Below are 24,645 nucleotides of genomic sequence, written 5' to 3'. Positions count from 1 at the left end.
GCACTTTTTGCTTTCCTGTTCTTATCTTAGATGTGACAGATGAGATGCTGAGCTTCTTCCTTACCCTTTTCCAAGGCCTGAGGGTGCAGATGGGAGTGCCTTTCACCGAGCAGATCATACAGACCTTCCTGAACATGTTCACCAGGTATTGTCCGACACTGGTCACTTCTTTCTTACCCTTCAGGTCGATTTATCTTCATAAGCTGCTCACACAGAGCCCTTATCCCTAAAGAGTGTGCTGTTTCCAACCTTTGTGTCCGGACTTTTGTCATGTCCCAGGACTAAATCTGAGGAGAACATTCCCAAGTCGTAAGTGACCCAGCATATGCACATCAATCAATTGCCACTGTGCAATTCCAGCTCTCCCATGGATTTTCTGGCAGTGTGGGATGTTGAACTGGACTGTCACATTCCCTATTAGCTCCTGCCCAAGATCTGAGGGTGCCCCATCACTCGGCCATTTTTTGGGGTGTGGAGTCAGTCAATCCTCAGTCACAACCTACGTCCTTTCTGTGGCTTAATATACTTGGCCTGTATTAATGGAGCAGATTTAGTGGCATTACCTGTTTTCCAGTAAATCAGGTGAGCACACAGATCTCTGGGAAGGCTCCTAATGACTGTTTTTTGTCCCAGGGAGCAGCTGGCAGAGAGCATCCTCCACGAGGGCAGCACCGGGTGCCGGGTGGTGGAGAAGTTCCTGAAGATACTGCAAGTGGTGGTGCAAGAGCCAGGCCAAGTGTTCAAGCCTTTCCTGCCCAGTGTCATCTCACTGTGCATGGAGCAGGTGTATCCCATCATTGCAGAGGTAGGGCTGCCCTCACAGGAGAGGGAAGGGGGAATGGGAAGGGAAGGCATTGCTGAGGAGTGGCTGCAATGAAGCTTTGGCTTTCCAAGAGCTGTAAATGTCAGTGCCTGTGTAGGAAAACTGGGTGAGAAGTCAGTGAGAACTGGAAGCTGTGTGGGTGGAGGATTTTGTTAGGACTTGTCAAGAAAGGCTAAAATTATAGAGAAGGTCAAAGCAAGAGGTAAAACTCAAAACTCAGCATGATCCTACAGCTGCTGAATTTGGTGCATCCTTTGGCTGCCAAGCACAGCCCTGCATGTGGGTCCTTTGGCAGTGAGATCCAGGGGATGAGTGGGATTCCAGCACAGGAGCCTACTTTGAGTTGTGTTCCCCTCTCCTCCCAGCGCTCATCTCCTGATGTGAAAGCAGAGCTGTTTGAGCTGCTTTTCCGGGTCCTGCACCACAACTGGCGGTACTTCTTCAAATCCAGTGTGCTGGCCAGTGTCCAGAGGGGAGTGGCAGAGGAGCAGATGGAGAACGAAGCCCAGTTCAGTGCCATCATGCAGGTAACTCACCTGTCCCCAGCAGAACCCTTCCTGCAGTGGAACCCACAGTACTTGTGGCAGTGCATTAAACGTGGAATCACAGAATCCCTTAGGTTGGAAAAGCCCTCTGAGATCCAGTCCAACCATTCCCCCAGCACTGCCAAGGCCACCACTAACCCATGTCCCCAAGTGCCACATCCACATGGCTTTTAAAGCCCTCCAGGGATGGGGACTCCACCTCTGCCCTGGGCAGCTGTGCCAGGGCTGGACAGCCCTTTTTCCAAAGAAATTTCCCCAATACCCAACCTAAACCTCCCCTGGCACAACTTGAGGCTGTTTCCTCTCATCCTGTCCCTCGTTCCCTGGGAGCAGAGCCCGACCCCCACCTGGCTGCACCCTCCTGTCAGGGAGTTGCAGAGAGTGGGAAGGGTTTTTCACCTGCAGTTGTGTAACTCTTCCAAACTCACCTGGATGTCTCATTTTGGGATATACTTGTATAATAATCTCAGTATTAACTTCAGGCTGGTCAACAATACTGAACTACTTGTTTTATTACTTGACTCTCGTTGGTTTGATACAAAACTCTTATTTAATGTTCTGTAAGTGTTCTCCACACAGCCAGTGGTTTGTGTGAAGGATATTAATACTCTGTGTGCTGGTTTCCACACGAGTTCTGAGGGCAGAACTGGCTCAGTCTTAAAGGGGACTTGGGCCATTTTTATTCATTTGATAATAAATGGCTGGTTTGGGGGAATAAACTCTTCTTTTGTGATACCTTGAAGAGGAATTATTAAAATTCTGCTACCTGTCTCTGTACAGAGCTGACCTCATCTGCTTACATCACCTCTACGGTGTTTTGGAGGTGTTTAGGATATAAAAGATGTTTTATTTCACACTGTGCAGCCCTGTCAGGTTAGTTCAGGGTCCAGCAAATTTTGTTCCTGGGTTCTTTACTGCTTCAGTCATGCCCAATTCAGCCTCCCAGGTCCCACCTCTAAATTCTTTCTAGTGCAGGGCAGTGACATCTGCCAGTCACCTTGGTCATTTGACTGGGATTGAGGACCCAACCTGTGCATGTGTCCTGGTTTATTCACCTTTGGTAGCATCCCTGAGAAACAGCCCCATGCTTCAGGAGCAGCCTGCCTGCTGAGGGAGCTGGGCTCAGCATCCCTGTCCCTCTCAGTGCCAGCTTGGCCTGCCTGTTCCCCATGGACCCAGCTTAGCAGCTACTGTGCAGGGATATGACCATGTTCCCACTGAAATTCCCATTGATCTGACAGTGGCACAGTTGACTTGAACAACTGCCTGTGTTGTTATTTTGCTGCACTGAGGCTCCCAGCGGTTTGTTCTGGTGTCAGGGTAAAAGTGATGTTGTTCTGCATGGCATGTCTGATGTCTGCTGTAATATCAATCCCTTTCCTTCAACTCTGCTTTGTTCCCAGGCCTTTGGCCAGTCCTTCCTGCAGCCTGACATTCACCTGTTCAAGCAAAACCTCTTCTACTTGGAGACGCTGAACACGAAGCAGAAGCTGTACCATAAGGTGGGTCCTACCTGACTCCTGTGCATGGAAATAGGTGGGTGTTGTTCTGGGGCTTGTTTTAAACCACTCAGAAACTGCAGGTCAGGATTTGATGGCTTTTATGCCACGGCCTTTGGGCGCTTGCTGTGCTCTGGATGGTCGGAGTGGTGGTACCACCTCCCTGATCCTGTGCGGGGGACACGGGAGGGATCCCACCTCTTGTCAAAGTAAAGCCTTGATGTGTGTCCTCCTGTGACAGTGAGAGAAAGCAGAGAACACACAGTGACAGTCTGGGAAAGTAGGAATTGGGATCATCAGTGGGATAGTGGACAAGTCCCTCCAACTATCCCATCTGGGACAGGGTATCCAGTACTCACAGGCACAGGTGGGTGTCTCCATCACTGCCAGGCAGGACCAGCCTCCAGCCCCTCTAAGCTGTTAGCTGCTGTCATGAGGGATTACAGAAGGAATCCAGGGAATCTGGTTAGCCTGTGAAAGCAGAGCTTTCAGTGTCTATCTGTGGTCACAGCTGAAGGACAGCCCTTCATGTTCACAGGTGCCTGGTGCAGAATTCCAGGCAGCTGGCCAGATTCCCTGGCTCTGGAGAGGAATACAGCTGGCTGGAGGTGGAATGGGACTTGATGCTGGTGGCTTTAGCAATACTTAAAACTTGGGTCAGAGTGTAAAATCCCAGACTGGTTTGGGTTGGAAGAGACCTTAAAGCTTATCCAGTTCCACTCCCTGCCACGGGCAGGGACATCTTCCACTAGCCCAGGTTGCTCCAAAACCCATCCAACCTGGCCTTGGACACTTCCAGGGATGGGGCAGCCACAGCTTCTCTGGGCAACCTGTGCCAGGGCCTCACCACCCTCAGCAACAATTTCTTTCTAATATCCCATCTAACTCTGCCCTGTGTCAGTGGGAAGCCATTCCTGTCTCTCCTGTCCCTTGTCCTGTCCCCTCCAGGCCCTTGTCCCAAGTCCCTCTCCAGCTCTCTTGGAGCCCCTTTAGGCCCTGCAAGGGACTTTCAAGTCCCAAAGCATTAGGTAAGTGTGGCCAAATTAATTTTTAGCTTTAAATCTGATATTAATTTGCCTTATTTTAGCCATTTTTGATCTGGCTTGGCTTGGAAAATAACCTCAGTGCTCACAGGAGTTTGCAGAGCCCATGGGTGCAGTCACGCCTGGTCTGTCCTTGCCGGATTTGTCCTTCTGGCTGCCCCGGTCCCTCCCGTGGGAGCAGTGAAGTCTCCTGACCCTGTGCCTCTCTCCCTGTGCAGAAGATCTTCCGGACGACGATGCTGTTCCAGTTTGTGAACGTGCTGCTCCAGGTGCTGGTGCACAAGTCCCACGACCTGCTGCAGGAGGAGATCGGCATCGCCACCTACAACATGGCCTCGGTGGACTTCGACGGCTTCTACTCCGCCTTCCTGCCCGAGTTCCTGGCCAGCTGTGATGGGGTGGACTCCAACCAGAAGAACGTGCTGGGAAGGAATTTCAAAATGGACAGGGTAAGAAGGGGAGCACTGATATTCCCAGGATGCACAGTTTTTCCCCCAAAACGCGCTGGTGGAGCGTCTCCAGGCGGAGTTTTTCCAGGCAGTACCTTTTGTTCCCAACGTTCCCACGCTCGGCAATCCCCAGCCAAGGATTTCTCACTGTAGGTAGCAGAACTGCCATGTCATCTCTCAGACTGCTGGATGCTGTAGGGGTTAGGGAATATGTTTCCTGGAAGAAGTTTTCATAGGGGTAGACTGACGTTTTCCAGAGTGGGACACTCGGATCCTTGCCAAAATCTCGCTCCAGCTGCTGGCCAGATGGGTTACAGTAGGGACAACAGCAGAATAGCTGCAATGGCTCACAATCCTTGAAACCCCTTGTGTGTGGGGGGTCTTTAACCTCCCTTGAGAATATTGTGGCAAACCAGCAGGTCGTGGCTTCCATCTGCTGAGGCTTGTCCATTGAGTGATTCCTCTTCTGAGGGAGATAATGGGGATTTAAGACCAAGGGTGAGGGTAGGAAAGGAGCCTTGGGAGGATTACTGGCCTCTAGAAGGCAATTGCACTTCAGGAAAATCAGCCCTTGGTAGGGAGTATGTGTGCCCCCAGGAGCCTTGGCAGAAGGGCAGCAAGGAATTACTGCTGGAAGAGCTGGGGATGTTCAGCCTGGAGAAGAGAAGGCTCCAGGGAGACCTTAGAGCCCCTTCCAGTGCCTAAAGGGGCTCCAGGAGAGCTGGAGAGGGACTTGGGACAAGGGCCTGGACGGACAGGCCAAGGGACAGTGGCTTCCCACTGCCAGAGGGCAGGGTTAGATGGGATATTGGGAAGGAGTTCTTGGCTGTGAGAGTGGTGAGGCCCTGGCACAGGTTGCCCAGAGAAGCTGTGGCTGCCCCATTCCCACAAGTGTCCAAGGCCAGGTTGGATGGGGCTTGGAGCAACCTGGGCTAGTGGAAGGTGTCCCTACCCATGGCAGGGGGTGGAACAAGATGAGCTTTAAGGTCCTTCCAACCCAAACCAGTCTGGGGTTCTGACCATACCTGTTGAGCCTGAGTGCATGCTCAGAAGCCAGTGCTGGGAAGAAGGCCTGGATCCTGCAGTCAGCTCTGCATGGAGCAGCTCTGGAGCCATCTGTGCTCCCTGTACATGGGCTGCAGAAAGCAGAATTCCCTGGGCTCAGGCTGCAGAGGAATGGATCAGTTCTCATGTGTGAACACACACCTGGGTGTTTGGCCCTCCCAGTTTCCCTCTGTTCTCACTGTCATGTTACTCTGCTGTACCAGGTGCTGTTTGTTCTCTTCCAGGACCTGCCCTCGTTCACACAGAACGTGCACAGGCTGGTGAACGACCTGCGCTACTACAGACTCTGCAATGACAGTTTGCCCCCTGGAACTGTGAAGTTATAGTTGCTGCACTGGACTCCTCTTCCACCACTGTAGGGAACGGATCCATGTTTCGGTTTGCCACCACCCCCTCTCCTCCCGGGATTTGTCAGTGCTGCAGGACACGGGGTCCTGCCCATGGCCACGTCCTGGATTCACACACCACGCTTCCTTTTAGTTCTCCTTTCCCAGCCCAGAGGCCCTCAGCTGGAGTCAGCAGGATGTGTCTTAACGCCCACTCGTGGGGCATCCCAACTGTTGGAAAACCCTCTCCCCGGGCTTTCCTTCTGCTATAAGGTAGCACTTTGTTGCGTCCGGAGATTTCTGTGGAGTTGTCTTGAGAGATCATGTCGGTATCAAACACGAGGCAGAAGCGCCAAAGACTAACTTCAGACATTCATACCTTCGTGTCATTCCACCTCCCTGCCCTGCCCAGCTTTCAGAGGAGTCGTCTCCTGATGTTGGGACTGGTTTGGCACTTCTGTCACTCCCTTTGTTTTTAAATTGCCTTGAAAACCTCCCCGATGTTTTCGGGGATTAGAGACTTTTTTTGGTTTTTTTAAACATTTTCTCATCATTCCATTGTGATACTAAAACGACATGCTTAATGGGAATAAAGTGCTTACTTTGTTGTTTTAAATACTTGGGACTGGTTAGTTTCCCTCTAGGCTATTCTGTTAATGAACATGCTTTGTGATGCAGGCAGTGATCCACAGCCTTTCCCAGGATAAGGAGCAGCATCCTGTCCACTCTCCCAGCAAGTCCAGCAGCTCCTGGAAGGTGCAGATTAATGGTAGTTTCTTCCTCCTCTCTCCTTCATCATGGAATTTCAGAATGGTCTGAGTTAGAAGGGACCTTGAAAACAATCTCATTCCAAGCCCCAGTTCACACAGTGCCTGTGTTCCCTGGTGTTTTCTGTCACACTTTGGACTGATCCATTTGTTCCCTCCATCAGACTGTTGTCTGCATCGATCCTGAAGTGCCTGCAGGAAGAAATCTCCCCATGTTCCCAGTGATCACAGGAACTCATAGCTAAAAGCCAGCAACTGCCCAGTCAGTGATCCTGTAGTGGCATCTGAGCAATCCAGTGCCCAGACAGGCAGGACCAGATTTTGTGGAGTTTGTGGATCCCTGATCATGCAGTTGGGAAGGATTTCTTTTCCCTGCAGTCTCTAGTCAGGTATTCAGCAGTATTCAGTCGGTCTTAATTTTTAAATTTAATAGATGAAATTGGAGAGGGACTTTTCACAAAGGGCTGGAGTGACAAGGACAAGAGGGAATGGCCTGAAGCTAAAGGAGGGCAGGGTTAGATGGGATGTTGGGCAGAAATTCTTCACTGGGAGGGTGATGAGGCCCTGGCACAGGTTGCCCAGAGAAGCTGTGGCTGCCCCATCCCTGGAAGTGTCCAAGGCCAGGTTGGACAGGGCTTGGAGCAACTTGGCATAGTGGAAGGTGTCCCTGCCCATGGCAGGGGGTGGAACTGGATGAGCTTTAAGGTCCCTTCCAACCCAAACCATTCCATGAGTCTGTGAAATCAGTCTTAATTCCCTGTAGTTAATGGGCAGCTGCAGCTTGGGCTGCATGGTGGGAACAGCACCAGTTACTGGGAAGGGAGTGCAGCTGGAAGTGGATCACATTTGGAGATGTGGATGTGAGATGACTGCCTCTGAAAAGCTGTGAGATCCCGAGGGTGAGTTGGAGTGTAGCACCATTTACCCCATGGTTCCTCTAGTTAGTTTTGTGGAAAACACCTTTCCCTGTGCGTTTGCCCTTGGGAGATAACAGATGCTGTTTGGATGACCTGTGCAGAGCCCTACATCCAGGCTCTGAACTGGGACCAGTTGGATGTTTGGGCTCCCTACCCTGCCATGGGCAAGTGAAGCAGAGTCCAGCTTGCCCAGGATGTGCCTCACCTGGTACAGCCCGTGCAAGTGAGGACTGAGGTGTGGGTGGTGATCTGCTCCCAGCCTTCCCTGAGCTCCCTCCCAGCCACACCTCTCCCTGAGTACTTGGAGGAACTCAGTGCCACTATCTCCACATGTCCCCTCCCAGGCTCTGACAGGGGCTCTGGCCCCCCCACTTCCTTCAGCTTTAGGAAGTAGCTTGAAGCAAACTTCCATGACCTTGTCAAGCTGCTCTCCCATGAGGTGTCTCTGGAGTTTGGGATGCATGGGAAGCTCAATAAAAAGTGATTTCCCAGCGTGGGGGCTGGGATGGGCCTTGGAGAACTGAACAGAGGAGCTCCTATCTGGGCAGTACCTCTGTCCCCCATGGCCTTAACACCCCTTTCCCAGCACCCACTCCATGTCCAGGGCAACCCTGTGTCCCACAGAGGGGGCACACTGGCCTGGGTGCTCCACACTGTGCCTCTTCCCCTGGGCTGGGGGATTCCCTGTGCCCCATCCCAGGCTGGTGTGGGCTAACCAGCACTCTCCTTGCCTGGACACCAGGGGTGGCAGGTCTGGGTCTTGGCAGGGTCTGGGTCCTCCCGGCATGGATTTAGGCTCTGCTTCCACCAGGCTTGAGGTTCCAAAGCGGGATGCTCCGGATCGGAGAGATTCCCCGGCCCGGGGTGCTCTGGACCGAGAGGATGCTCCGTGCCGGGATGCTCTGTCCGGGATTTCCCGTGCAGGCGCGGCGGCCGCCCGGCCCCGGCGGCTGCTTTAAGGGGAGGGACGGAAGCCTGACCCGTCCCTGGGCTCGGCCGGGCCCTTAAAGCCCCCGCGGGCCGGCCGGGCCCCGCCGCGGCAGGTCCGACCGCCGGGCCCGCCATGGGCTCCCTGGGCCGCTGCCTGGCCCGGAGCCTCCCGCGGGGGCAGCCGGGCCTGAGGCCCCCCGGGCCCCGCTGCTACGGCTCCGGTGAGACACGGCCCCGTCCCTGTCCTGCCCCTGGGACACGGTCCCGTCCCTTGGGACCCAGTCCCTGTTCTTTTGCAGAGGACCCCATCCTCCCTGCCCTGTCCCTGGGGACCCTGTCCCCATCCTCATCCTGTCCTGGGGATCTAGTCCCTATCCCTGTCGTGCCCTGGAGACCTGGTCCCTGTCCTGTTCTGGAGGACTCTGTCCCCATCCTCATCTTGCCCTGGGGATCCGTTTTCTGTCCCTGTCCTACCTCGGGGGACCCGGTCCCCATCCCTACCCTGTCCCAATCCCTATATTCCCTTCAGCCCCTTCCCTATCCTGCCCCTGGGGACCCACTCCGGATCCCTGTCCTGCCCCTGGGGACCCCGTCCTGTCCCTCTCCTGTCCCCAGTCTCTCCTGCCCCTCGGGGCTCCTCTCCCCTCCTGCCCCCGGTGGCCCATCCCTTCCCGGTGCTCCCGATCCCTCGATCCTGACCGGGCCCAGCTCACGGGGTCCTTCACTCCTCTGTGGTGTGAGTCGGTGCCAGGGTCTCCTACCCCATCCCCGTGTGCCAGTGCGGGGCAGAGGCCAGAGCTGGCTGCTCCCTGAAGGTCCCGAGGGGTTCGATGTCCCCGGGGTTGTGATGGAGGGACCCCGGAGCTGTCCTGAGGGGACGGGGCAGGATCCCGGCAAAGCAGGATGTCCAGCAATGCCCAGAAGAGGGGGTGAACTTTTGGGGTGGTTTGTCTCACTCTGCCCCCGCCAGCACCGAGGCTGCCCAGCCCTGCAGCCCAGGATGGGAACCCGAAGGCTGGGGCTGATGGTGAAATGCCCCAGCTTGGCGTCCTCTCTCCCTCTCCCTTCCTGTCCTTCCTGTCCCCTCTGTCCCTTCAGCGGACAGGATGCACTGTCCCTTGGGGCACTTCTGTCCCCTCCTGTAGCGCAGCTGTGGCAGGGCCCGCGGCGGAGTCAGACCCTGCTGCCCGCAGCGCTGTGGGTGAGAGCGATGCCAGACCCCACCATCCCACGGTGCTCGGTTTTGCTCTCCACCAGTGGACGCCGTGACCAGGGACCCTCCGGGCAGGAGGAAGGACCCGGGGCCGGGCAGGAGGCAGAGTGGCACCCGCAGCCCCAGCCCGGGGACACGGCAGTGCGGAGCCATCAGCCAAAACCAGAGACAACACTGGGCCAAAGGGTGTTTCCTGGCCGGGGACAAATCCCCACCACCCATCAGGGCTTTGTGGCACGTCCCTTGGGTCCCTGCTGGGACCCCGCCGGCCTGAGAGGCGCAGCTCGTCCAGAGGCCGCGCCCGCGATGGGATGCGGACGGGGGTGGGGACACGGATGGGGACGGGTTCCCATCGGCAGCCGCTGGGACCCAGCACAATCCGTGGTGCCGCGGGGGCGTTTTGGGGTCCTGCTGCCTCAGCCTGTGCCAGCCCCGTGTCCCGCGGAGGTAACGCTGCCCCTCGGTCCGCGCAGCCCCCCCGGAGCTGCGGGAGAAGACGCTGGTCCTGGCCAAGCCGGACGCGGTGCAGCGGCGGCTCGTAGGGAACATCATCCAGCGCTTCGAGCGCCGCGGGTTCAGACTGGTGGCCATGAAGCTGCTCCAGGTACCCGTTCCTGCAGGGAATGCCGCTCCACGGCCGGCCGGGGGGTGCCGGGAGGGGGGTGCCGGTGGGGGTGTCCCCACTGTCACCCCCCGCTCCCGTCAGGTGGACCAGGGGCTCGTGGACAGGCACTACCAGGAGCTGCGGCACAAGCCCTTCTACCCTGCACTCGTCACCTACATGACCTCGGGGCCGGTGGTGGCCATGGTGAGGGGCCAGGCCGGGGGGCTCGCAGGCCCCGGGGGGCACGGAGGGCTCAGCTGTCCCTGTCCCGCAGGTGTGGGAGGGCTATAACGTGGTCAGGTCCACGCGGGCCATGGTTGGGGACACCGACTCCGTGGGGACCATCCGGGGGGATCTCAGTGTGCACATCAGCAGGTAGGGCAGGGGGGGATGGTGGTGGGACCCCATGGCCGTGGCACTGTCCCCATCCCTGTCCCCTCACAGGAACGTCGTCCACGCCAGTGACTCCGTGGAGACAGCCCAGAGGGAGATCGGCTTCTGGTTCCAGCGGGACGAGCTGGTGGACTGGGAGAGCAGAGACCGGGACCACACCTACGGGCCCTAGGGATGGACCCCCGTGCGTGGACCCCCCAATAAACCCCCGTGCCTCCAACCCTGGCTCCGGTCTCATCCCTCGGATGCCATCAGCAAGTGCTGGGGGGCTCTGAGGGGTACTGAGGTGGTACTGGGAAGCTCTGGGAAGTGCTGGGATGTCACTGTGAAGGGCTGGACTGTCCCTGGGGGGCACTGGGATAGCACTGGGAAGCACGGGGATATCCCTGTAGAGGCACTGAGAAGCTCTGGGAGGCACTGGGATGTCCCCAGGAGGAGTGGGGGGAAACTCTATGAGGCACTACGGTGTCCTCAGAGGGCACAGGGTTGGTACTGGGAAGTTCTGGGAGCCACTGGCATGTCACTAGGAGACTGGGGTGATTCTGAGAAGCTCTGGGATACGTTGAGGTAACACCAGAGGGCACTGGGGTGTTACAGAAAAACTCTGGGAGGCACTGGGCTGTTCCCTTTGGGCGCTGGGGTGTTACTGGAGGCTCTGGGAGGCACTGGTGGGCTGCAGTAGCCTCTGTGGGTCGCTGGAAGAGACTGGGACAGGGGGGTCTGGGCTGTCAAGGGACACTGGGACACCACTGGGTGGCACTGGGAAGCACTGGGATACCACTGTGATGTACTAGGACACCACTGGGACACCACTGGGATGTTCTGGGAAGCAACTGGGAGCACTGAGACACCACTGGGATGTACTGAGACACCACTGGGAAACACTGGGACACCACTGAGATGTACTGGGAAGCAACTGGGAGCACTGGAACACCACTGGGATGTACTGAGACACCACTGGGAGCACCGGGACAGCACTGGGACAAGACTGGGACACCACTGGGATGTACTGGGAAGCACTGGGAGCACTAGGATACCACTGGGAAGCACTAGGACAACACTGGGACACCACTGGGGGGTACTGGGAATCACTGGGAGCACTGGGACACCACTGGGACATCACCGGGGTGTACTGGGAATCACTGGGAGCACTGGGACACCACTGGGACATCACAGGGGTGTACTGGGAATCACTGGGAGCACTGGAACACCACCGGGACACCACTGGAATGTACTGGGATGCGCTGGGACACCACCGGGACACCACTGGGATGCGCTGGGACACCACCTGGACACCACTGGGATGTACTGGGAATCGCTGGGACACCACTGGGAGGCCGCTGGGAATCACTGGGAATCACCGGGAGCACCGGGAATCACCGGGAATCACCGGGAGCACCGGGCTGCCCGCGATGCTGCAGCTCCCACCATGGCCGCTGGGGGGCGCTGTGCCCGCCCCTGTCTCACGCCGTTGCCAAGGCGACGCGGCGGCCGCCGCGCAGGCGCAGTGCGCGGTGCCACCGCCCCGCCATGGCCGAGGCCGCCATGGCCGCGCAGGCCCCTCCGGACGAGGAGGCGGACGAGTGTCTGCGGGAGTACCGGCACCTGCTCAGCCCCGACCTGCTCGCGTGAGTCCCGGGGGCCGCGGGGGTCCCACCGCGCCGCATCCCCCGGGGCCCGGCTCTCACCGTCCCTCTGTTCCCGCAGGGGTCAGGTCGCTTTTATCACCGGCGGCGGCTCCGGCATCGGCTTCCGCATCGCCGAGATCTTCATGAGGTCCGGACACCCCTCCCTCCCTCCTTCTTTCTTCCCTTCCCGTCTCCCCTTCCCCTTTCTCCTTCTCTTCCCCAGCTGCGGTGACAGGCCCTGGAAGCCCCGGGACGTGAAGCCGAGGGCAGCAGAGCCCCGAGCAGAGCTTTGGGCAGGAGCGGGACTGGCTCCGGGGCTGCGGCCGTGGGAGCAGGACCGGCCCTGTCCCAGCCCGGGGCAGAGCTCTGGTTCTCTCTGCGGGCTCGGGGCCGCAGCGGCTCCTCCAGGGCCCACGCTGCCGAGGTGCCGGTGAGGAGCCGGCGCTGCCCGGCCCCTCTGACCAGCCCGTTCCCTGCAGGCACGGCTGCCGGACCGTCATTGCCAGCCGGAACCTGGAGCGGGTGTCGGAGGTGAGTCTGGGAATCCTTCTGCCCTCCCCGGCTGCGACTCGGAGCCCTGGGAATAGTGCAGCAGGAGAGAGGACTTGCCAGTGCTGCCCTGTCTCCCAGCTCTGAGCACTCCAGCACCAGCAGCTGGTGGTGCTGGGCAGGGTGCCTGCAGGTTTAGGGTGCTGCACCTCCTGGCACAGCTCAGTTAACCTGGAACCTGCTCGGGGGGGGGGGGAGGCTGTTCCACACATCACGTTGGCTTTTTCTGGGTGAGAGAGAGAGAAAAACAAGATGAGGTAGAGGTTTGTCAGCAGAAACGTGGCAGAACCCAAGGGCAGACTTAAACCTCAGCTTGGAGTAGTTCCAGATGCCCTTGTGCAAGGGTTGTGTTGGTTGAGGTGGGTACACTGAGCCTCAAAAGCTCTGTTATCCTGTGTTTTGGGGCAGAGGGGAAGGTGCAGGTGTGCTGTAATTTCATGTTCCCTTATATGCTAGAAAAAGCTGCAAAGCTCAGCAGGTTTTAGTCCTCAGGGGTCATGGGCTGGGGCTCTTGGGGGTGAGTCTCGAGGGTGGCTTGTGGCAAACCCTGAGCTGCAGAGCTGGCCCCTTTCACAGCTGACACCTGCCTGCTCTGCCTTTGCCCTTTTGCCCACTAACTTTTTGGACCTAAAGGTTAATGATGTCTGTACTCATGCCAGAAATGCCTCATTGGGGTCCAACCTTTGTACTTGCCCTGCAGAGATGTTTCCTGGGATGTGCTGTGTCCATGGCGGGCCACAAAGATAACTGGGCTTAGCAAGTTGTAGCCTCAGGGCCAGCCCAGCATCCAGTTTGGCTGGGACATGATGTGCAGGAGTTTTCCCTGTCTACCCCAGGGCTCCCAGGCTGCTGCCAGGCAGGAGCTGGCCGTGTTCAGGCAGGTCTCTCCCCTTGCCCACACTGTTTGCTGTGTGCTCACAGGGACGTGGCTCCTCCCTGACTTCATGCTCACCTGATACAAGGTCTGGGTCCAACCCCTGCTGAAGAAGAGAGTCACAGAAAGCTTGTGAAGTCTCTTTTTATTCTTGCAGGCCTCAAAAAAGCTGGTGGCAGCCACAGGGCAGCAGTGTCTGCCTCTGTCCATAGATGTGAGGCAGCCCCAGACCATCGTGGCAGCGGTGGATGAGGCGCTGAAGGAGTTCAAGAGGATCGACATCCTCATTAACGGTGAGGATGGAGTGGGCAGGGGGAGGATTTGGGACAGGCTTGCTGCTGGAGAGGGCATGTTCCTGCATGGGCATCCCTGGGAGCACAGAGGTTCATGGTGCATGGCCATCCCTGGATTGGACCATCCCTGCCTCTGCCCTCGGGCTGGCTGTGCTGCTGGGCACCTGGAGCCACCAGTGTATCCCCATATCAGGGCTGTCTCCACATGCTCACCAGTCTCCCCAGACTGTATCCCTTGCCCTGCCTGTCAGAGAATTGCCCTGAACCTGTGGGATCTCTCCTGGCCTTGTTCTGACTGTTCCTGTTGTTCAGGTGCTGCAGGAAATTTCCTGTGCCCAGCCAGTGCCCTGTCCTTCAACGCCTTCAAGACAGTGATAGACATCGACACCATCGGCACCTTCAACACCTCCAAAGTCCTCTTTGAGAAATATTTCCGGGTAAGTGGCACCGGAGCCAGAGGACTCGGAGGAGAGGCTCTGGTAGGTAGGGGGTAGTGTCAAACCATACTGTGCTCCTAAGGAGCTCAGGGAAGTGTGGAGGGCACAGGGGAGCGCAGCAACCGTGTACCCAGGGCCGTGCTGCTGGGCCTCTGCCACCCACCCTGTGCAGATCCATTCCGTTCCCTTCCAGGGATCCCAGCGCTGACCTGGGAATCCTACTTGTCCTTGCCCTGGGGCTTTGGGCTGTTGCAGCACCTTTCCATACTCTGCCACCTGAAGAAGCTGTGATCTGCCTCTCCAGCTCTTTTGCTTTTTCTTGGCCTTTCCTTGTTCCCTGCATGTCCCACCTTCCTGGCAGGGCTCCTCTGACTGCCCCAGCTCTGAGGTTGGGTGGACAGAGCTGCCCCAGTGATGGTTTGGCAGTGCCCATGGGTGACTGTCCCTCCTAGCCCAGCTCTGCTGTCCTCCCCATGTGACCCTTTGTGCTGATTCCTAACTCCACATCTCCTTTCCTTCCCCAGGACCACGGCGGGGTCATCGTTAACATCACAGCGACCCTGAGCTACCGAGGGCAGGCCCTCCAGGTGCATGCTGGGGCTGCCAAGGCTGCTATAGGTACTTCAGTGCTCCCTGCTGGGGCTCTGAGTTGTGTGGGGCCAGTAAAAAAGACAGTTCTTCCCAAATGTCAGGATGGGAAGATGTCCTGGGGAGGGGCGAGCATGAATGGGTGTGATTACTGCATGCCTGGGTTTGGGATGAGGCTCTTCCCTCTCTCCCAGGGTCCTTTGTTCTCAGCCAGAGTCTTCTTTTTGCCTGCCCCCCACCCCCCAATAAAAAAGTTACTGGAATGGCTCCGCTCCCCATTTCTCCTTCCTGTTGTAATCCCTCCCCAGATGCCATGACCCGTCACCTGGCTGTGGAGTGGGGACCCAACAACATCCGTGTGAACAGCCTGGCCCCAGGACCCATCACGGGCACCGAGGGCTTCCGGCGACTGGGTGAGGCAACCTGGGCTCCCATCCCTGCCTGGCATCTCCCTGGGAGGGGACCAGCGGGACCCCCAGTGCCACACGGCTCGTGGGGTGTTGCTGCTGGGCAAGGCTGTCCTGTGGGATGGCACGTCCCTGTGGGGGAACAGCCCTTTCCACAACCCTGGTACCTCCCAGGGCACTGTTTTTTCCCTTGAGTGGCATCTTTTTGTGCTCTCTGATGCCATGATGGAACGTGCTGCCCCAAAACAAGCTGGCTCTTGTAGTCCATCAGTGGAGTGCTGGTGCAGCCCTGGAGGCTGAGAAAAACATGGGACTGTTGGAGTGAGTCCAGAGGAGGCCATGAAGATGCTCCAAGGGCTGGAGCCCCTCTGCTCTGGAGCCAGGCTGGGAGAGCTGGGGATGTTCAGCCTGGAGAAGAGAAGGCTCCAGGGAGACCTGAGAGCCCCTTGCAGGGCCTAAAGGGGCTCCAGGAGAGCTGGAGAGGGACTGGGGACAAGGGATGGAGGGACAGGACAAGGCTTCCCACTGCCAGAGGGGAGGGTTAGATGGGATATTGGGGAGAAATTGTTCCCTGTGAGGGTGGTGAGGCCCTGGCACAGGTTGCCCAGAGAAGCTGTGGCTGCCCCATCCCTGGAAGTGTCCAAGGCCGGGTTGGCCGGGTTTGGAGCAACCTGGGCTAGTGGAAGGTGTCCCTGCCCATGGCAGGGGGTTGGAATAGGGTGAGCTTTAAGGTCCCTTCCAACCTAAACCATTCCATGATTCTATGATTCTAAAGCTCTCTGAGGTCCTGTGTTGAGCTCGCTGTGTCAGTACAAACCCCACTGCTGGGCCTGAGCTCCCCTCCTTTAGCTCTCCCCAGGTTTGTGTCCCCAGGGCTGTCCCGGGATCTCATCCCAGTTCCCTGGAGCACTGAATGAGCCCCACGGGCAGTGCTGCAGTACCTGGCAGGCCGTGGTGATGGGCAGGTGCTCCCATGGTCCAAGCTGACTATTTTCTGTCGCTTTTAGGTGGGAAATTTGCTGAGAAGTCGAGCCTGTTTGACACGATCCCCCTGCAGCGCGCGGGGAACAAGACAGAGATTGCCCACAGCAGCCTGTACCTGGCGAGCCCCCTCTCCTCCTACGTGACGGGAACCACCCTGGTCGTGGATGGTGGGAGCTGGCTCACCTCTGCCAACAGCTTCTCTGCCTTGCTGGGTATTGCCTCATCCTCTGCTAAACTCTAGGTGACGTGCATTTCCCCCCGGGGGGTCGGAGCAGGGCTCCTCAGGGAAACAGTTTCCCTGTGGAACAGAGCACAAGTCTGATGTGGAGCAACTGAGGGAGCTTGGGGATTTAGCCTGGAGCAAAGGAGGCTCAGAGGGAATCTTCTTGCTCTCTACAACTCCCTGACAGGAGGGGGGAGCCAGGGATGGGTCAGGCTCTGCTCCCAGGGAACAAGGGACAGGACAAGGGGAAACAGCCTCAAGTTGCACCAAGGGAGGTTTATATTGAATATTGGGAAAACTTCTTCACTGACAGGGTGGTCAGGCACTGGCACAGCTGCCCAGGGCAGTGGTGGAGTCCCTGTCTCTGGAGGGATTTAAAAGCCCTGTGGATGTGGCACTTGGGGACATGGGTTAGTGGTGGCCTGGGCAGTGCTGGGGGAATGGTTGGACTTAATGATCACAGAGGGCTTTTCCAACCTAAACAATTCCATGATTCTCTATGTGCATGGCTGCCATGGCAGGGGATATGGTGACCTCATGGACACTCTTAGGGATGACCTGGGGAGGGCAGAAGAACTTGCTAGGTTTTTTCCTTTGAGCCTGCATTGTGACATGGTGTTTCTTGTCATTCCCACTGGATGCTTGACCAGACACCTCTGAGTGTCCCCCAAAGCAACATGATGTCCCTTTGCTGTGCCCCAGCAGCAGGATTGGGCACAGAGAGTCCCGACAGCCTCTTCCTTGTATGTGTTCCCCCCAGGCTGTCAGGGAAAGGGGGCTCCTTCCTTCCCGTCTCCCCTGCCTGTGTCCCACCCAGTAGCCTCCATGAGCTGGGCCTGGAGAGGCAGGACTCTGTCCCCACCTCCACACTCTCTTGCAGATTTCTGGTCTGCAGGAGCAAACCAACCCCAATGATGGACAGCGTGGGACTGACCGATGGACAGACTGACCGATGGACAGACGTGACCGAAGCTGCCCTGGGACACCTCGGGGTGACACCTCTCCCAGAGCAGGTGCCCACGGCCATGGCCTCTGATTGGTAACTGGTGGTGGTGGTGACACTGCCAGCCCTGTGTCTGCCTGGGGGACAGAGCTCAGGAGTTACTGGGTGGGGAGCAGTCCCACACCCATCCTGTGCCTTGACTGTCTTCTGAGCTGCCGTGGCTGAGGGCGCAGGGACAGCACAAGGGGTGGGGCTGTGATGGTCGCTGTCCCTTTGTGTCCCTCTGAGCCGCTCTCCTGGCCTTTCCCAAGTCCCAGGCAGTGCTGCCCCAGGATATCCATCCTCTTCTGCCCCCATCTCAGCCTGAGAACTGCCCAGGACCCCCAGCAGCAGCTCCTTTGAGGGAGGGGGAGTAGCTCAGCTCACCTGGGGTCAGAAGCACCCAGTGTGGTGGAGCCAGCTCTACCTTTGCAGCAGGAGCTGGCAGCTCTCAGAGGGGAAACAAGGACCAACTGGCCCCTGGCCAGTGGCCTCATCCCCTCCGGGGGTCCAAAGTGGGCATCCTGAAGGCTGCCACGGATGCAGCTGAGATGCCCCTCTCCCAGGAGCAGAGGTGTTGTAAAGGCAGATCCTCCCAGAGGACTGGGGTGCCAGCACCCTGGGGGCACACACTGCTCCCATGCAGCCTCCTGCTGCTGAAGGCAGTTTTTAGCCTCACTCTGAATTCCATGAAGCTTGTTTTCCCACTTAATTGTGTTTCCTACTTGATTGTAAACTTGCCAGGTTTTGCTCCTTCCTTCAGGTCACGAATAAAGAATTTGCACCCTGAGCAGTGACAGTTCTCTCTGAACAGGAGCAGCTTCAGCACCCGCACCCTGCCCTGGGGACTGGTCCTGGTGTTGGGTCCCGAGGGAGGGGAGAAAACCGCTGCTCCCACTGCCAGAGCCTTGTGTGGCCCCAGTCCTCAATGCTGTGGTGTTCCAGTGCTCCAGGCTGGCGGGACGTGGGGACCTGCCCCCTCCTGAGCCCCAGCCTGCTCTGGGAAGGTGGTTCCAGCAGCCAGAGGTGACAGGGAGGTGCTGAGATATTCGGTGAGAGACTGACCCCTTCAGAGGGATGGGGACGCAGGGCTTAGGTTGGGATCTGGGGGTTGTCCTTTCCCCAGGTCTCCTGGGATTTGCCTCCAGCCAGGATCTCCCTCTTCCTAGATAACAGGACATGTATTTTCTCCCAGAGAAGGTACCTGTGTGGGATATGTTGGTCCTCGCTGACCTGCATCCCCGTTCTGGGAGTGTCTGTGTGTTTTACTGTCGTATTTAACCACAGCCAAGTGACTTGAGCACTGTCAGGGCTGTCCTGGCTCCATGGCCACCAAAGGAAGAGGGAACCAAGTCCCTGGCCACGTGCCTCCAGCACCAGGGGAAGGACAGAGCTTTGAGCCCAGCCTTGGGCATGTCCTAGAGCTGCAGGAACACATTGAGGGGTGCAGAGCTGCTGCTCACAGCGTCAGGCTGGGCCCTCCAGCCTTGTGCAGGCTGGATCCCTGGGTGCTTGAGCTGCCTGGAAACTCAGAGTTGTAATGGCCAGGGGATTTTGCAGGCAGTGGTTTAGGCAGGTGTCTTCCAGGGATAGCAGCTGTGCACTTCCCCCTGTGGGACTGACAAAGGAGCCCCCTCCTGCCCTGCTCACTTTTGGAAATGGCTATGATGAGGAAAAGGATTTGAATTGGAGGTTTCCATCCTTCCCAGTGCTGGACTGATTGGGCAGGGGTGATATCCTCTCCAGAGATGCTGCTGAACTCCAGCTCTTGGGGTCAAGCTGTGAAGCTTTGGGAAAGCCATGCTGGGGGACACATTGTGGCCCAACCAGGCTCATCCCAAGCCATCAGGCACATCCATGGCCTGGGCAGGGTCACTGTGGCCAGGGATTCTCTTGCTCATCAGGTTTGCTGCTAATTATACCCAGGGGCTGTAATTCCACCTGGTCAGCCAGTTCACGGGTGTGTCAGTGGGGTCATGCCAGTGCTCCAGCAGAAATGGGCAGTTGACTGAACCCACAGGCTGTGAACTTGGGCATTAATCCCTGAACTTGGGCATTAACCCATGAGGTGGTCCCAGCTCTGTGTCCCAGTGCACAGTGCCCCTCACCAGACAGGGTTAGGTGTCCTGGTGCACGGTTCATCCCCCCAGAGGGGTTTGGGGTCTCAGAGCATGACGCCTTCCCTGGAGGGGTTTGGGCATCCTGATTCATGGTTCATCTCCTAGGAGGGGCTTGGGGATCCAGGTGCAGGATTCCCCCCAGAGGGGTTTGGGGTCCCAGTGCATGGTGTACCCCCTGGAGGGGCTTGGGGGCCCCAGTTCACGATTTCCCACGGGGGGGTTCAGACATCCCAGTGCACGGTGCTGCCCCGGAGGGATTCAGGGGTCTCGGTGCACAGTTCCCCCCTGCAGAGGTTCGGGGTTCCGATGCACGGACCGTTCACCCACGGAAGGGTTCGGGAGTCCCGGTTCCCACTCCCTCCCCAGAGGGGGTCGGGGGTCGGGTTCGCGGTGCCCCCCGGGGGGGTTCGGGGGTCCCGGTCCCACGTGCTCGCCCGGCGTGGCCCCGCCCCTCCCCGCCGGCCCCGCCCCCGCCGCGCACGAGCCAGGGGAGGGGCGTGGCCTCCGCACGGGCTCGCGCCGCGGCGGGGCGGGGCGCACCGGCAGGCGAGTGACGTCACCTCCCCGGCTACTGCGGCGGCGGCCGGGCTGGATCTGGTGGTTCTCCGCGGGCAGCCCCGGAGCGGCGGCGTGGGCGGGCGGGCGGCGGGGTTGTTTCTCGGCGCCACCACCTCCCCCATCCCCGGCCCCCCGCAGCACCCGCGTTCCCGGGCGGGGCGAGACCGGCGGGGCCGCCCCCGGGGCCGGGCTCCTCGCACAAAGCCGTGTGTGCCGCGGGGACCGCACCGGCACCGCCCCGATGTGAGCGGGGCATGGCCGCGGGGCATGGCCCGGGGCGGGCGGCGGCGGGCGCTCAGCGCCGCCGGTGAACATGGAGCCGCGTCCGCCGGGCACCGAGCCCCCGCTGCCCCCGGGGCCGGGACCGGGGCCCGAGCTGGAGCCGGAGCTGGACCTGGACTTGGAGCCGGAGCTGGACGTGGACCCGGAGCCGGAGCTGGAGCTGGAACGGGAGTTGGACCTCTGGGCACTTGAGCCCGCCGGTCCCGACCCGGGGCCGCCGCCCTGGTCCCCGGGGGTGGCCGGGGACAGCCCGGCCCCGGGGGGCCCCGCCGAGCCCCGGCCGGAGGAGGAGCCGCGCCTCCGGCCCGTCTTCGACGCCCTGGACCGCGACGGCGACGGCTTCGTGCGGGTGGAGGAGTTCGTGCAGTTCGCCACGGCCTACGGGGCCGAGCAGGTGAGCCCCGGGCCGCGACCACCCGGGCACGGCACACGCCTGCCCCCGGCCTGGGCCCTGCGCTCGGCATCGCCTGTCGCGGCCACCGTGCCGGGGGTCCGCCGGTCCCGCCGCTGGTGGCTCGTGTCCGTGGCTCCGGCCCTTGGAGGAGCCTTTAGTGTCTGCAAGGGCATCGTCTGCGCCGCCCGCCCCGGTGCCGCCGCAGGTGAAGGGCACGCGTGGGCCCGAATGGCTCCCTCTGTGCCTCCTGCATCCAGGAGAAACTGGAGCTCCTGTTTTCCAGCTCCCAGTCCGCTGGGAACAGCATCCCGGCAGTGCCGCTGGGAACTGCATCCCCCCTTTGTTCTCCATCATTAACGCGTTTGGATTTCTCTGGGCAGTGGTGAGATCCCGGGATCTGGGGCTGCCCCGTGCCCCCCTCAGTGCCGAGGGTCCCCTGTTGGCACTGCACTGGTTGTGGATCACCTCGATAATACCTTATGGGTGGCATCCCTGCTCACGGCAGCGGGTTGGAATTAGATGATCTTTAAGATCCCTTCCAGCCCAAACCGTTCCGTGATTCTATGCTACCTCGCTTATTCCGGCTTTGACAGCTTGAATGTGTATTTTTCTCCCTCTTTCTGCTGCTTTGTACCCCGGCGAGCCTGTGTTTCCCTGCAGCAGATGAGATGCGATGTAATTTGAAGCTGCCTGGTATGACCCAAAATGGAGCGAGCTCTGGCAGCGCACCTTGGGATGGAGATGGGTTTGTTGGTATTTTATTCACTGGCCTGTGCTGGCATTGCTATCAGGAAAAAGGGATTCATTTTTTTTAAGGCGTGCAGGTATTGCTGTGAAGTTTCTCTGTGCGTGGCCGGATCTGCTCTCATCCTCCAGCCGTGGCTTCTGCGCGTGTATTTAAGTGCCATGACAAAGCAAATCATGTGTGAAGGAGGGTTTTGCTGGAGGAGGGCTTTTTATCTCGTGCTAAAAACACCTCTTAAAGATAAAACAGAGGTATTTATTTCAGGAAATAGCTCTGTAAAACAGAGATAGACAACTTCTTTGTTGGTGAGGGCACTGTGTGTGCAGAAGATATTGCTGGTAGACCCATGGTGTGATTACAGGTTCTTTGGAGGGAGTTCCAGGAGCACCTCGGCTGCTCCTGCCTCTGCCAGGTGAGAGAGGCTTTGTGCTGGACAAAGCACCATCCTGCTGTGCCCGGGCACTCCGTGCCTGCTGTCCCCGTTGCTGTTCCAGCACAGGAGGCAGGACCAGCCGGTCCGTGCTCGGCGGAGGCTCCCGGACCCTGCGCACGGTGCCCGTGGCTCCGGGGCACGTTGGCACCTCACCAGGGGACCGTTCACCGCCCTGTGCCTCTGCACTTGGCGTGGAGAGCCCAAGGACGTGGGCAGTGGGGGCAGCAGATGCGTGTGCGTGGCAGGGGACACGGCAGGGGACACGGCAGGTGGCTCTGGTGCTGTCGGTGCCCGTGGCGTGTGCGGCTCAGAGCCCGGTGGGAATTGTGCCAGAGCTCCAAAGGTGCCACACTGAGCCTGTAAAACGCTCTGAGATCGTGGCCTGAGGAGCGACTGCAAGGTGTTAATGTCGCTCCTAAGCTAAGCAGGATGTGCAGGGAGGAGTTGTGCTGCCAGGAGCTTCCCCCTGGGAAGGGCTGTCTGCAGGCTCCTGGCCTTGGCTGTCCCTTTAAAGTTGCTTGTTCCTTCCCCCTGAGCACAGCTACCGGTAATGCTGAAGCATATTATGCCTTTTTAACACCTTTCTCTTCAGCAAGAGACTGGCACAGCCAGCTCTTGGGGTGCAGAACAACAGCCTCAGCACAGCAAGTGCTGAGCACCTTGGGGAGGCTGATGTGACAACAGCTGAGCCAGCAGGTACCAGGCACCCTAGAGGGGTGTTGCAAAGGCTTGGCAAAACAGGAAAAGTGATGTTTGTGGTGAACTGTGTGTTCAAGAAGGCTTGGTGTGTGTTTGCAGCTTAGAAAAGCATGAGGAGACACGGAGGGAGAAGGAGGAGGGGGTTGGTGATAGGGTCTGTAAGCTCCCAGCAGATGGTGGAATATCATGAGTCAGAAGGGACCCACAGGGATCATCCAACTCCTGGCCCTGCACAAGACACCCCAATAATCCCACCATGTGCCTGAGAGCATTGTCCAAACACTCCTGGAGCTCTGGCAGCCTTGGGGCTGTGCCCACTGCCCTGGGGAGCCTGGGCAGTGCCCAACCACCCTCTGGGGGAAGAACCTTTCCCTGAGATCCAACCTAAACCTCCCCTGATGTGCAGAGTAATAAAAGGACTTATTTTGTTTGAAGCAGCTGTAACTTGGGCCCAAAAGGGGTCTTTTGGAAAATGGAGATCCAGCTCAGGTAAAAGTTAAGGGGGAGGAATATCACCAGTAGGTAAAATGGTGTTAAAGTTACTAAAGAGGAACTTCAAGGCATAAATAAAGGTTGTACTACAACTGGAACTGGGATGCTTGTAAGAGAGGGGCCAGGGTTTGATGGATGGCTGGATAATCACAAAAGTATCTGTAGGGATCAGCAGAGAGTTAATGAGGTGCAAATTCCAGTCCTCTTGCTGTCCCTCTCCTAACGGGAGGAGGAGGAGGAGGTGGTACCTGCCTCCTTTTCTTCTCCCCTCCTTCCTGGCTGCTGCCCCCAGGGTGGGTTCATGGAAGGTGTGTGTGGTGGAAAAAATGGCTAAATTGAAGCACAAGGAGTCGTCACATCCAGATGATTCCTGAGGGCTGGAGAGGGCTGAAGGGTTAAGGAGAGTGTGTGTGTGTGTGTGTGTAACCACATGGATGAGGAGCCAGAGAGCAGCAAGTGTTGTCTTTAGCGCTCAGTAAAACACCGGAGGCATTCATGGGCTACTGAGCCCAGCGCTGTCAGGTTGTTTGGCTGGAACAATTATTAGCTAAATGTCAGAGGGAAGGGACCAGCTGGCATTTATTCCATAAACTTGATGTGATTGTGGGTTTCTGTTCGGATTTTTTTTTTCTCTCTCCACGGGGAGAAAAACTGGAGTTGGGTTGGGTTTTTCTTTTTTGCTTAAGTAGCTTGGGTTGTTGAGCTCCATGGTTGTGGTCCTGGCAGGGAGGTGCTGGGTTGGGGTAGAGGAGATCAAGGCATGGGAATCTAAAGGCAGTTTGTTTTTCTCTGAAGTGATAACAGCTGATAGGGATTGAGGCTGTTACCAGTACCTTCATCTTCAAAGGTGTGTGGAGGGGATGGTGCTGGGGTTGACACCCGAGATAGGGGAGCCTTGTGATGGTCCTCCACAATATCTAACTGGAGGGTGTTTGTCAAACAGAGAATGTTTTGCCACTTGAAGAGCTCACATTGACCAATGATATACTCTGTGGACTTGCAAACAAGATCTGGGATGGAAACGTTGTGAGGAAAACTTGACTTTTCTTGACGACAACTTGATTTTTTTCCTGCAAAACCCCTGGACTGTTCACTTACATGTGAGGCAGCTTCTGATGGTGTGGTATTTTTGTCTCCTCTCGCTTCCCTTTATCAAAGCTGCATTTCCCTGGGATTTGATATTCCCTGGAGCCACTCTCTGTGCTGCAGCACCTGGTGGCACAGAAGGATGGGGTAAGGTTGGTTAAACAGTGAGTAGGGAGGTGGGGGCACACTTGACATACCTTTTATGTCACCTTATAAAGCAGGAAGGGTTGTGTCTTGCAGTTCTGTGAGTTCCACAGAATTTAAGGCCATTGTACAATGGTTTTTATTTTCAATTTT

At 57.9% G+C, this 24,645-nt stretch overlaps 4 protein-coding genes across 7 annotated transcripts in view; all 4 read left to right on the top strand.

Annotated features, from left to right (window-relative positions):
• XPO6 (exportin 6) overlaps positions 1–6,366 on the top strand; it is a 55,998-nt gene extending 49,632 nt beyond the window's left edge. For both annotated transcript variants that reach the window (XM_032704158.1, XM_032704157.1), the window contains exons 19-24: positions 31–145; positions 634–805; positions 1,189–1,350; positions 2,772–2,870; positions 4,129–4,359; positions 5,649–6,366. In XM_032704158.1, the coding sequence (XP_032560049.1) occupies positions 31–145; positions 634–805; positions 1,189–1,350; positions 2,772–2,870; positions 4,129–4,359; positions 5,649–5,750 (881 nt within the window). In that variant the 3' untranslated portion in view covers positions 5,751–6,366. The remainder of the gene's footprint in view (positions 1–30; positions 146–633; positions 806–1,188; positions 1,351–2,771; positions 2,871–4,128; positions 4,360–5,648) is intronic.
• A 2,131-nt stretch (positions 6,367–8,497) lies between these two features.
• Positions 8,498–10,794, top strand: NME4 (NME/NM23 nucleoside diphosphate kinase 4). The gene is made up of 5 exons (XM_032704218.1): positions 8,498–8,585; positions 10,051–10,181; positions 10,284–10,385; positions 10,456–10,556; positions 10,626–10,794. Exons 1-5 carry the CDS (start codon positions 8,498–8,500, stop codon positions 10,744–10,746), a joined length of 543 nt encoding a protein of 180 aa, XP_032560109.1. The 3' UTR covers positions 10,747–10,794.
• A 1,282-nt stretch (positions 10,795–12,076) lies between these two features.
• DECR2 (2,4-dienoyl-CoA reductase 2) lies at positions 12,077–18,329 on the top strand. Of its 2 annotated transcripts, none has more exons than XM_032704208.1 (9): positions 12,077–12,202; positions 12,282–12,350; positions 12,682–12,733; positions 13,783–13,918; positions 14,231–14,355; positions 14,880–14,973; positions 15,252–15,356; positions 16,358–16,546; positions 17,438–18,329. In XM_032704208.1, exons 1-9 carry the CDS (start codon positions 12,105–12,107, stop codon positions 17,470–17,472), a joined length of 903 nt encoding a protein of 300 aa, XP_032560099.1. In that variant the 5' UTR covers positions 12,077–12,104; the 3' UTR covers positions 17,473–18,329. The 2 variants fall into 2 exon arrangements, with proteins under 2 accessions (XP_032560099.1, XP_032560100.1); XM_032704209.1 differs by having other exon boundaries at positions 12,085–12,202; positions 16,358–16,575.
• A 2,086-nt stretch (positions 18,330–20,415) lies between these two features.
• The window catches only part of RAB11FIP3 (RAB11 family interacting protein 3), a 78,333-nt gene continuing 74,103 nt past the window's right edge, over positions 20,416–24,645 (top strand). Inside the window, exon 1 of one of the 2 annotated variants that reach the window (XM_032704171.1) lies at positions 20,416–20,893. In XM_032704171.1, the coding sequence (XP_032560062.1) occupies positions 20,531–20,893 (363 nt within the window). In that variant the 5' untranslated portion in view covers positions 20,416–20,530. The remainder of the gene's footprint in view (positions 20,894–24,645) is intronic. The other variant, XM_032704172.1, reaches the window with a different exon arrangement.

Source organism: Chiroxiphia lanceolata, chromosome 16, assembly GCF_009829145.1.
Source record: "Chiroxiphia lanceolata isolate bChiLan1 chromosome 16, bChiLan1.pri, whole genome shotgun sequence".
Classification (NCBI taxonomy): domain Eukaryota; kingdom Metazoa; phylum Chordata; class Aves; order Passeriformes; family Pipridae; genus Chiroxiphia; species Chiroxiphia lanceolata.
Note: the sequence above shows the minus strand (reverse complement) of the source record. Positions and strands in the feature narration are given on the sequence as shown.